Here is a 12,945-nt window from a genome sequence, read left to right on the forward strand (position 1 = left end):
ATTTTGAAAAACAAGCAAACATTTTGAGGTTTTTCTTTTATTTGTGCAGAGTACGTCCTGTCAGCATTAAAAGCTTTGAAATAAAAATCTTCTGAAACATTCCTAATCACGTGGGAGTAGGGATGGGTATCGTTTAGGTTTTATCGGTGCCGGTGTCATGATCCTGGGTCCTTTTGACCCAGCGTTTTGTATTTTTCTCTTCACGATTTTGGTTCTGCTCTTCCTCTGATTAGTGTTTACCCTGTTCCCCCCGTGTGTTCCTGTATCTAGTCTGCGTTTCTTAGTTTGTGTCCTTTCATGTGTAAGTTCCTGTTTTATTGTGAAGGTCTGCGTCTTATGTGAGTGTTTTCAGTTTGCCTCCCTGGTCTCGTCAGGTTAATCACTCCCAGCTGTGTTTCCCACCTGTGTGTAATCTCCCTGTGTTCTCTGAGTGTATTTAAGTTGTATTTTCTGTCTTAGTAATTGCTGGTTCGTCTGTGTTGTTTCCCCTCGGTCTCCCTGCGTCTCTCCGTATGTATTTCCCCGGACCTCCCTGCATCTTCGTTTCTGGTTTGTTTTGTTAGTTTTACCCAGTTTAGGTTTTCCTGTTTCACCTTCACCCACGCCATTGCCGTTTGTATTTTCTTTTGTTAAATAAATACTCATCTGCACCAGAGCTGCCGCATTTTGGGTCCTATCTCCAACTCCACACGTCTGCCACCGCGGTCGTGACAGTCGGTGCTTAAAGAATGGAGAACACACACTTTGTCCAAAAACCTCTCATGTTCAGCTGTTTTTTTGTAAAAAGATAACAATGTTAGCCTTTTCTGCAGCTATGGGGCATACAGTATATGGTATCACTCTTGGCTGGAAGCAGTGCTTAAACAATGGAAAAAACACAAACTTTGTCCAAAAACCTCTCATGTTTAACTGTTTTCCACTTTTTCTTTGGTCATTTTAGCCTTTTTGTCCAGGGTGAAGGGAGCATCTGCCATCAAACAAGAAGACAGCCGCATGTAGCTATGATGATGTTTGCTAGTTCACCTTACATGCATTAATGTAATAACGTGGTTAGCCTACTCAACGTAAATTACACACAAACAACATGAAGCTACTCACGCAGAGAAGAACGGCTGCTGCTGCATCATCATCCTCATCATTTCTGCTACACTGGCAGGGCTAGGGGCCAGGACTCTCCTCTTCTGGTTCTTGGGGGATGTTGCTAACTCCGGGTCCGATAACAGGCACCACACCCGCAGTAGATGTGCTCGGTGTGAGGTCTGGCAGCAAGCTATCAAATACGGCGCATTTCTCGGCTTTTAAAAAAACGCTATGCGTCGCCAGGTGTTTCATCAGATTCTTGGTGTTACCTCCTTTGACAGTATCACAGTATCAGCTTAAAGCACTTGTTGCTGCTGAGTTTGCATCTTTTGCTGTGAAGTACAGCCAGACTTTTGACCGCTTCGCCTTTTTTAAATCTGTAGCTCTGCTCTAACAGAACGTACGTACCTGGACCCGCCTACTATCCTCGGAAACGTAAGATTATTGGCTAGAATCTAAAATGTGTCACAGCTCAGGGGGAAAAAAGCACCGAATTGTGCTCTGCTTTTCGGTCTGGTTACTACCGTTTATGTCAGAACCGGTACCGGTACCCATCCCTACGTGGGAGTTGAACGGTATTTGATGATCTGCGTCAGTTGAAACCACTGAGGTTACGCTGCTCGTTAACTTTAGTGCAGAAGAACAGCACATTCAAATGTTTCTTATTTCATGACTTTTGCAGTTCTCCCTAATTAGAGAGACTGAGTTTTACAACCGAAAACAGATGAACTTCAGGAGTTTAACGAGTTTTTGAAATAAAGTGTCAGAACAAAGGTGAGCGGCAATATCGGCAACACAAACACAACAAACAGCAGAAGGCAAAGAAAAAGCAGAGACGCGATCTTTGTGTTGGAAATCAGTGATGTTTATTTGCCCTGGGCTATGAGATACAACCACAAAGACACTGTGCAAAGAAAGCAAAGATTAAGTCACACTTACGGAGAGTCGGCAAGCACATATTACACAAAAATGATATATCTGCATGTGCACGGTATACTGTCAAGAGTGCATGCTACAAATAACACATAAACAATAAAATGAGGGTTTAGAACTAATTCACAAGGAACACGAACACCTGAAACAAACCGACACGTCTCATTAATCTCATAATACTGTTTTCTTTGTAGTAATTCAGGCCGTCACAACCCGTCAGACTCGGTTTGTTACACTTATTTTTCAGATTTTTATGATTTCATTTTCTATTTTTTTGCAAAACGACTGTAACATGTATTCAGACGCTACATTTAGCGCTACGACAGAATCTGGTTTCATTCCCCGAAGTGAGATGTTTCCCCGTGAACCCGCTGTCTGACACGAGCTTTCTACGTAGAAAATAACTCCAACAAAACGAGAAAATTAATGCGACAACGCTGTGATACAGAAAATGTTAAAAACATCAGAGGAAGAACACATGAACCACGTGCACCTCCCTAATCATGTGCGATTATATTTGTCTTACTAGAAGCGGTTAAAAAAAGCGTCGGACATTTCTGGCTGTGTCAAGTTCATCTGTCAGCTACAGACGCACGTTTTTATCTGCCTGTACTTTCACAATCGTGTAATCGCGTTGCTGACCGTCTGCTAAGCCCCGCCCTCCTGTTACCGTTACTGCAACTGTAAAGCTTCGACATGAGGTGAACGCATAGACACACGAGTACAGCTCTGCTCCCGCCAGCTAATCTAAAAAGTTCTTAGTGGGTATTTAAAGAGCGTTTTTATTTTGTTTGGATATTTAAGTTACAGCAGGGACATGGCGTCTCTGTACATGAGGCCTTGGTGATATCACAGTATTATAACATCCCAGGTATTTAGAAATGTCTACAGGATGATTTTAAATACCTTGAAAGAAACAAATGTTCCCTTTTAAAAACAAAAAGCTGATGCAGAGAGTCTATATCTCAATGTGCAGGCAGGCTCTACTCATGAACAAGGTGCTGAGCTCAGTGAGCTGTGAAAATCTGCAACTGCCGATCTTTAACTAAACGTGTGAACAGTTTGATGAAGGTGATGCAGGGACACAGCTGAGCACTTCAGAAGGTAAGAACGCAATTTTGTATCTCTGCAAACTGATAACATGGCATCAGGTCTCCAGGGAGAATCAGAGGAAGCAGTTAGTCTTCTAATGTCCAAACAGTCTAAACATATCGTGAAATTTACACTACTCACTCAGTCTAACAGTCACAGTCACTCAGTGTGGCTGTAACTGCTGGGCTAACAGCAAAACTGCTCTGTAAGTTGCTGTTTAGTGGTTATGTGTTGGCTTTCCCTTACAGAGCCCACATGCAACCAAATCATGTTCTTCTAAAAGTACTTTCTTCTTCAAAGTACGGACAGATTGCTTGTTTGCAGCATGCAGTAGAGCATGTTCTGCCCTGCAGCCCCGGGAACCTAACAGTGAATCACTGTTGTAAACTGATGACGGGGCCAAACAGTAAGGGCAGTGACACGAGACTGTTCGGGGAACCCCTCACACCACACAGCTACAAAGACATCTATCAGCAGCTGCTCAGCATTTATCGACTGTTCAAACCAATGAAAACAATTCTGTTAGTTCCAAAGACTCAAAAAGCCCGCTCCTAAGGAGGTTCAAAGACATGCTGGACCAACGGTAACAGCACAACAGAGTACCTACAGACCAAAGGAAACACACGCTAATAATTGGCCCAGTGTTACAGTCTCTGTTTTCATATTTCCACAGTTTCTGTGGGAGGTGAAAGAAAGGAGGCAGCTGTAGCTAATGAAGAGCGAGATGTAGGAGAGCAGGAGGTGGAGGACAGCAGCCGACATGCTGCTTTGGGAGAGAGCAGGAGGAAGCTTTAAGGTGGGGCTGATGGAGCAGAAAGCAGTGAACTGTAACGTAATGACAGAACACAAAGAGATTTGATCGTGAGGGTCTGCGTGCCTCAGTGTCAGGCTCAGAGGCTGATTAATATGTACATTTGTTTTGTGATGACTAAAATGCCCTGTCTTAGTACTATGTGATCTATATAATGTCCTGTTACTGTAGGTAAATAAGTAATCAGGTGTGTGTGAATGTTTGATGAAGCGCACAGCTGTTCCTGATGTTGCAGCAGTATGCTGTGCTACTCAGCGAGCCGGCCGCTGCTGCAGGACTGAGACTGAGCTGACATATCACATTCAGAGAGCCCTCAGTCACTGATGGTAATAACAGGGAGGATGTGCACGTGAGGAAAGATAAAGAGGCTGAAGAGATAATTGAGTTCGAGGAAGTCCCAGATAAGAGACAAAAGTGCATCTCCACAGACTGATGTGCAGCCCGAGGGAGACGCTGGATTAAAGTACAGTTAGTGGCCAGAGTTTCAGAGCAGCTGGGAAACTCAGAAGTACCTCAACGTTCACACACTCGTCGCCTCTACCAGGCCAAAGTGGCTGTGGGCTGTCTGCACCACAATGAAATCAACATCTCTCCTTTTGCTACTCGTCAAGAAAAGTTTGCCTCAATGTGAGTCCTGCGGGACTTCTCCTCCTTTAAGATGCAAGTCCTCCCTGGGGCAGGTGAAAGAACCCTAACCCACGTTGGTCCACGACAAACAGAGAAAGCCTTCATTGGAACCACGAGGACCCCGCCTGACACTTCTGCCCATTTCTAGACTAAACCATGAGATTTAACTGGATTGTTCTACGATGAACAGCAGAAGTGAACTTTGGGTTTCTCCACTGCATTCTTTACAGTTCTGAGAGAAAGTGTCGTAACTGTGGACTCATCTGTGACACACAGACTGTGGTCTACATGCTAACACAGACGTGAGCCCAGCTTTCAACAGTTTGAGGACTTGGACTGGACTGTGGACTTGTCCACATGAGCTACAACACGCGACACAGACTGTTCCAAACGCTGTCCAGCGAATGATTCAGTTTTCCACACGTGTCCACTCACCCCACAGAACAAGGTGACCTCAGCCTGGGCCAGTTAGCAGGTGTTAGCTTCTTTATGGAGCGCACACGCTGACAGCGTGTTTAATCTACACACTGAGGCAGATAACTATTAAATCTTTTACTTACTTTCATATTTATTTCGTACAAGCTTAAAAAAGCCTAGCTGTAATTGGACAGACGCTGCGCGTGGGAGGGGTTAAGCTAACAGTCAGTTTGTCTACATTTGGCACGGCACACGTTAAAAACAATAAATCCAAAACTTAAAAAACTGACTGCCATTTCTCCAAATTAGCTTTGATTTCACTGATTATACATATTTTTGTTTTACTTGACTTTTTAAAAATCAGGATACTGAAGGTTTTTTTTAAAGTGCAAGCAAGCGATTACAAACAAAGCAAAAGCGCAAATAGGATGACCAATGTGTGTTTTTCTTTTTTGTACATTTTGTGTTTTGTTAAAGCACGTAGTTAAAAAATATACTACAAAATTGTCTTAAAAAGAGAAATATAAGCTGATTGGTATTGCTGTATGTTATCGATTGTAAGTAATACATTTCTAAGCTGGTGGGAGATGAGAATACACCCTACAGACACACACAGAAGACACACGGAGCAAAGTTTAAGGAACATGAACCTGAACAACAGCAATGGAAGATATTGTCCTTTGTTTCTAAGTGCTGTAAACAATATCCTCGCGCCCTTGCTTCTCCTTCGTCACTCGTCATCACTTTTGCTCTTGTCTGATTGATCCTGCAGAGACAAAGAGAAGAAGAGTGTTAAGAACGAGGAAGAGGATGCAGCGAAGCAGCAACGAGAGGCAGAGCGGCCTGTCGCAACACAACAACGCTGAAATAAGAAAGCTCTCCGGAGGAAAAAGAGGTGGGACGGGCGGTCTTCACATCTTTTCCTGTTCTGAGGCTAACGAGGAGAGCAGTGAAGGAGTGAGGCGAGTCAGACAAGGCGGTCCTTTGAACAGACTCCGTCAGGGCAGAGCGTGCTCCCACCACGGCCGGCAAACAGCTGATGAAATCGCTGCATTCATATTCACGGAGTAACGTGAAGGCTCCGAGCTCAGCCAACATAAGACACTTAAACACTCAGCATCATAAATACAAACACTGATGCAACACCTGGACAAAGGTAAGCTGCTCACTTACGCTGAAAAATACACTAAGACGGTCCTTCTCAAATAGTGCCCCCGCCGGGGAACACGGACCGGCATACAGTGTAATTGCACATCCGCTACAGTAGGTGGCAGCGTTCTTAGGATCTGTACTTTACTTGAGCAGTTAATGTTGCAGATATATTTAAATGTATTTATGGATTTTGTTTAATTTTATTTTTCAGAATCAAATGGTTCAAAAAATGTTTATAGTTTGAAGAAGGATGTTTTTATATTTCAGGCAAATCGATGCACTTTGTCTGTAGTAGTTTAGAGAGTCGCAGTACTAGTACATGTACTTAAATCCTTTCTGTTACAGACTAAACAACATTGTTAGTCTTTGTTTTAAGTTGATCTATATTTCTTTCTTTTATGCTGTCTTTAATGTTAATAAGGATACAATGTTATGCAGAAATGTACTTATAATAACAATTTTATAGACAAATGATACTATTTATAGTGACAGGGGAGAGTGGGCGGGGCGTGAAATGTTTTCTTCTTCCTCAGGGGGGCGTAACAGAAAATGATTGCCGGTTCGAGCCCCGGCTCGGACAGTCTCGGTCGTTGTGTCCTTGGGCAAGACACTTTACCCTACTTGCCTACTGGTGATGGCCAGAGGGGCCGATGGCCAGAGGGGCCGATGGCGCGATATGGCAGCCTCGCCTCTGTCAGTCTGCCCCAGGGCAGCTGTGGCTACACCTGTAGCTGCCTCCCCCAGTGTGTGAATGTGAGAGTGAATGAATAGTGGCATTGTACAGCGCTTTGAGGGCCCTGAAAAGCGCTATATAAATGCAATCCATTATTATTTCATTATTTATGGAAAAAGATAGATGAAAATAAAAAAAAACTTCTGACCAGGGTAAGTCAATCAGGTTTAGCTGGCAGCAGTGAGGTGCCAGGGCCACCCCTCGGCCTCCCAGTAGATGCACCCATGGTATAAAAGTTGACCTCTGACCTTGAAGTCAAGGTCACTGGGATTCAAACTCATTCAAGATTTTTAGTACGTTCACCTACGGTATCAACTGAAAGTCCTACATCACCTCGTTCTCACAGTATCGCACAATAAATGGAGAATATAAACGTGTGGTTTCTACATGCACCTGTTACACTCTGCTTCACAAACATGCTCCGTAAACCATGTTTAAGAAATATTTAGGACTCATTTACATCCTTCTGAGGGTCCTTTGGGTCTTTAGATGTGCGATTTGGCTTTTAAATGAGCGGCAAACGCCACATCAACACAGATAAAAGACGTGATAGCTGACGAGGAATTAAAGGGTGCTTCACGGAGCTTTGTGACTGTCGGTATATGAGACCAAAGCCAGGGGAAGCTCACTCTATAAGAGTAAACAGTGAATTTGGAAGATGGTCTTCAAAGACTTTGAGTGTGATTGCATCAGACGATTTACAAAGAAGTTAAAATCTTCAAAATCTCATCCCACGAGATCAATGAAACTTTGAAGCTTTTCCCTGTGTGAGTGGCTGAAGCTGCCTGTATGTGCTACGTCTTATTCCTGCTGCTGTACCGAGCTAACTTCAGGAGAAACTTCTATAGTTTGTAACCACAGAACAGCGTTTATGTGGCCTCATCGTGGTTTTATTCCCGCATAGAACAGACAAAGGAGCAGAAAGAAAGGAGAGAGGGGAGGATACAAGGTGTATTTGATAGTGGGCACAGACGTGGTGCCTGCACAGCTTTAACTTCACATTACTGAGTGAAGCGGAGGCTGAACAGCAGAAGGCGGATAATACCGGGAAATATAGCGAACTGAACGTCATTATCTACATAAGCATTTGGTTTCACATAAGTACACTACAAGTTTTTATCCTTTTATTCTACAGAAGATTTAATGCCAGCCAACAGCTGCTGATGGACCTGAACCACCTGTGTCGGCAACATAAGTACAATTATTTTACAACCTACATTATCATCCTGGTCCTCGTCGCTGTCGTCGTCGCTGACCACCGGCTTGGCCTTCCCTCGGCTCTGCCTCTTCTTGCCTTTGTCGTGGCCGCGTGCCTCCCTGCTCAGCTTGATCTTTACCCGCACTGACTTGGCTGAAACACGGGAGAAACGTGAACAGTCTTGCACCGCTTCCCTTCAGCATGTTTGAGAATAAAAGCTACGACATCCTGTTTAACCAAACATATTAGAAACGAGACTATTTGTTGAACGTTTAGCTGACATGGTAGATTTTTATGCTGGAGGCCGTTTCTAATGCAGGGCTGTCAGGGATTTGTGTTGATACTCAATCTCTCAGGTGTCATTACTGCACATCAGCTGTATTTCGTGGTTTTAAATGCTTTTTAACATTTCACAATAAATGTCCTCCCTTAATAATGACTCACTCCTATGTCTAAAACATCACTTTCGTCTGTCAGCAGGAGTGCACGGGGCTCCCGCTGCGATGAATATAAAACCCGAGCAGCGTTCACCGGGTTTGCACTGAGAAGAATTTCAATGAGACAACCAAAGGTCTCTGGTGTGTGTGTGTTGGTACGCGTAGCCACAAAGTGCGTCTCACCCTCGGCCTCTGAGTCATCGTCGTCGTCGTCCTCCTCCTCCTCACTGTCGTCATCGCTGTCATCGTCCTTGGCGATCTTCTGTCTGGCGCTCTTGAAAACAGACTGAAGAACGATGGAGTCCTCGTATATCTGCGGGGGGGTGTACAGTTCATTTTAGGCTAGCTCAGTGCTAATAACTATAACACCATGTGTTTGCAAACGAGCTCGAGTCCGACAGAACAGGAGCCGATCAAAGCAACGCCGAGCTCAGTCTAGCCAAGATTCTCAGGGGAAAGCCCGTCACCGACCAAACAGCTGGCCCCGCCTACACACAATCATTCTAACCATATATAAATATATAAAGCTATTCTAGAGAAGTCCCGGAGTACCAACAAAGCCCCGGAGATGAGCAGGAAAATGAAGAGAGTTCCACAGCAGGGTTTCTGACCTGGGATCCCTCCAAGTTGAAGGTCTGTGCGTTTTGACAGAGCAGCATCACGTCCTTCTCCAGGTCCCCCACGTTCCTGTATTTATGGTTTCTCACACGTTCCTGTTGAAAGACAAAAACAGAACAGCGGCACTGAGCGACGCCTACATCCACACAGGTCGCACAACCTTAAACTACATCGACATCAAGCTTCACCGTCTGCCCTTCCTTTCAAATCCATCATGACACGAAGCTCCACGGACGGTGAATTTACCGGACTATTCGAGCAACAGAGAAAAGAGCTGATTGTTAAATACCAAAAACTGTTGGAACTAAATTAAAACTAATAGATTACCACAAACAGAAACTTCTTTGATCTTTTAAATACATTTAAGGAGTTTCTCATCTTACTGAGTATTCTCTTCTATTAAAGGACCTGGAGTTATAATTTTCAGCCCTTTCTTTCCCGCTAACCCGTCCCTCCTTTGCACAAATGAATGGATCATCTTAGATCACAAACCTTGATTTTTTTGAAGTCCACGGGTTTTCGGATCAGTTCGTAATATTCTGGGAGTTCCTTCCTGGATGGAAGCTGGACAAACACTTCACTGAGTTGCCTTCCAGAGCTGGAAAAACAAAAACAGCAGTTTGTATGCCGTCAAACTCTACTGCACACTAACACTGCCGGTGCTTTCTATCACAGACCAACAGTCATCACAGCGCTGCAACAAAGAGCGAGCGCAGGAAGCCTCGTGGGACGGATGCTGCGGTCAGACTGCTGTAGTGTTTCTAATAAAACGAGACCAACTGGGTGTAAATGTTACTTTAGGTCTCATTTAAGGACACCATTAATATTTTAAGATCCACATCACTGTGGGAGTTATTGCTTTCTGCTTTCAGGCCCCTCTCCTCTGCAGCAGCTCCCAGCTTGGACACTTTAAACGTTGATAAAGCACAAAGTTAAACCTGGATCAGGTGACCCTCAGTTACACTGACACAGGTTCAGACTGCCGGGGGACATTTCTTCACGCCTCTCCTCTTTTAAACATGCATGTTTATTTTCCCCTCAGCATTTGTCATTTCTCTCACATAGTGTGTTTTGTTTTTATCTCTCTATGGCCGGGTGGGGAGGCCTCGAGGGCCGGTGTCCTGCAGGTTTTACATCTCACCCTGGGTCAACACACCTGAATCACACGATTAGTTCGTTACCAGGCCTCTGGAGAGCTTAAAGACATTTAAATCAGCTGTGTTGGATCAGGGACACATCTAAAACCTGCAGACACCGGCCCTCGAGGCCTGGAGTTGCCCACCCCTGATCTATTGTCTCCTTCTTGACCCTACAACTGGTCACGGCAGATGGCTGTCCATACCTGAGCCACCTGGAGGTTTTTGCTTCCCACTATCGCCAAGTGCTGCTCACATTAAATCATCTAATTGTATCGATGTCTCTCTTGCACTGTGGGGTCTTTTTACTTTTAGCTGAGGGCCCAGCACATGGAGAAGTGAGATATAACATTTTGTCAGACTGAACAGCAAACTTAGAAAAAGGAGAACTAATAATGACTTTAACGAAGGGAGAAGTTAATTACTGTGATTTACGCTGATCACAATCATCAGCATCAGTGTCTGCAGACATCGGTCTCTGTGGGAGCGTCACTCCTGTCAGAGAGGTTCATATTCTACTACACATGATTGATAAAGTGACTACTGCAAAAAGAATTACCAAAGACTTTTATTCTCCTGAACACAGAAACATTACTTCCCATCAGAGAGGTTTTGGCTTTCCCCCAAAGCAAAACCACCAGAGCTGGAACAAAATTCATTTTAAAGCAGTTAGATTAGAAGTCGGGCTTCAGATGCTAAAATATTACTTTATCAAATGGCCAGAAATAACAAGTGTTTGGGTGAGTTTAAAGTTAGCAAAGCAAAGAACAGTTGGAAGGATCTCAGAGTGCCAAGAGTCAGAAAGAAGTGAAGTTGGAGATCAGGAGGAAAAACGAAGCAAGCGCAGAGCTGTGACAGGTTAGCTCCTGAAACCATCTGACGTGCGAGCTGTTTTCACAGATACCCCGAGTACAGAGGCCCTCTCTGAACACAGAAAGTAAAATGCCAGCAGTAATCAAACTTCACTCAAAGTATTCGGTAGTATTTTACACCCTGAAATACCCACTTATTTTCCTGCTAGATGATATTTAAGGCAATAATTATGAACTAGATCTGTTGAGTCTTCTGAAGCGATATCCAACACACAGCTGCAGCAGTGAGCCTGCGGTAACGGTGTGCACGAAGACCGACGGCGGCGTCTTTACCTGCAGTTTCTCCAGAGTTTGTGAAAATAGAAAAGAGAGATAAGGAGGATGAGGAGAACCCAGCTTGCTCCTGTCACTAAGATCAACTCATCTGCATTTGTAAGAAAGCACACACGCCATTTTTCTCTCAAATGTCCAATATCATCTGTTAGATTCTGCCAGCACTGACTTCCCTTCTTTTTGTGTACAGAGACTTGGCAGAAACACTAACATTTCAACATGTGGGATTATTTTTAAGGATCTCCTTGTGGCTTCATCAATCATTTTATACCAGGCCAGCTCTTAATCAGAAAGAAAAATACTGAAATCTCAAATCTGCAGTCATTAATTTAGGAGTTCAAGGGGAAGAAATACAAGCAACTAAGAGATGACGTTCCACAGCATCAATCATCGGACAGCGTTTCCACTGTTCTCGCTCAGCTGCCTGAATCCAAAGGGCTCACAATTAACATTTAAACACTTTGGATTAACTTGAGCTGTCCGGTGTGTGACATCAGGAAAATAAATGGATAACTTTATTTCGACAAAGCAGCCAAAAACAGTCACAATAACGCAAGCAGCAGAACAGCTGAGCTTCAAGGCTCCTGAATGTGGCAGCTCGGTGCGTCAGACTGTGCTGCGTGAACTGAAACCACAGGGATGGACGGAGGGTTCAGGACGGGTTTAATATCTTTGATGTATGACGCCTATCAAGCCCAGCAACAAAGACTTTAGGAAACACACTCAACTGCTGACTCCCATCAAAGAGCTGGGGTTGGAGTGGAAATGTGACGGTGAAGCTTCTTGATGGAAAAACTATTGATTTAGAAACCAATTGTTCTGTGCGTGACACATCATACTTGGAAACCACAGGTGTTGCCAAACAAGCCGTAACCTGTTTCCTGGATGCTGCTGTTGCCTCCACTGAGGAGATAAGCATTTATTACATTCCAGCAACAGCTTGAACTCCGCCCGCATTTGCTTTAAGCAATGCGGAGTCACACTTTGTTTTATTAGGAAACATCACTGTAACCCAGGGATCCAAAGTCCTGCACTGGAAATTTCAAATTCTGCCCCAGTCAAGTGTGGAGAGAGCAGCGCCAGAGTCGTGATTGAGATGCTCTGGGAAGAACAACCATCAACAGGGAGAGGAAAGAATTCGACTTCTGGAACGGCAGGTAGCAGTTTCCTGGAAAAGCTTCAGCCGAGCAGTGAGCCAGTGCACTTCAGAGCAACGTGAACACAAATGCATATGTTCTGTCATGCATGGGTGGATGTCACAGGGAGATGCATGCTCGTGACTCTGCATGTGGGCAAAAGAGAAAGTATCCAGACACAACAAATCAGACGCACACTTATTTTCTTTGGCTTGTTGGGAAGAACCAATGCGAGGTTCCCGTTTCTCAGACATTACCTCACGTCTGCTCATTTTCACCGTGCCGACCAGCGAGAAGGCTGTACTTTCCAGTGGATAGTCACGCCACTATTTGCTACACTCTCACAAACGGGGCCACCTTTTTGCATGCAAACGTAAATTTTACTGTAACCACGACAAGTTAACCTTCTCAGGTCAGTTCATGTACTGAG

At 44.3% G+C, this 12,945-nt stretch overlaps 1 protein-coding gene across 1 annotated transcript in view; it reads right to left on the reverse strand.

Annotated features, from left to right (window-relative positions):
- Positions 1–1,923: 1,923 nt before the first annotated feature.
- Positions 1,924–12,945, reverse strand: part of smarca2 (SWI/SNF related BAF chromatin remodeling complex subunit ATPase 2) — a 59,419-nt gene continuing 48,397 nt past the window's right edge. The window contains exons 30-34 of the mRNA XM_014408140.4: positions 9,591–9,696; positions 9,092–9,193; positions 8,664–8,793; positions 8,063–8,196; positions 1,924–5,726 (exon numbers count right to left, since the gene is read on the reverse strand). Of these exons, the coding sequence (XP_014263626.1) occupies positions 5,691–5,726; positions 8,063–8,196; positions 8,664–8,793; positions 9,092–9,193; positions 9,591–9,696 (508 nt within the window). The 3' untranslated portion in view covers positions 1,924–5,690. The remainder of the gene's footprint in view (positions 5,727–8,062; positions 8,197–8,663; positions 8,794–9,091; positions 9,194–9,590; positions 9,697–12,945) is intronic.

Source organism: Maylandia zebra, linkage group LG12 (assembly GCF_041146795.1).
Source record: "Maylandia zebra isolate NMK-2024a linkage group LG12, Mzebra_GT3a, whole genome shotgun sequence".
NCBI lineage: Eukaryota > Metazoa > Chordata > Actinopteri > Cichliformes > Cichlidae > Maylandia > Maylandia zebra.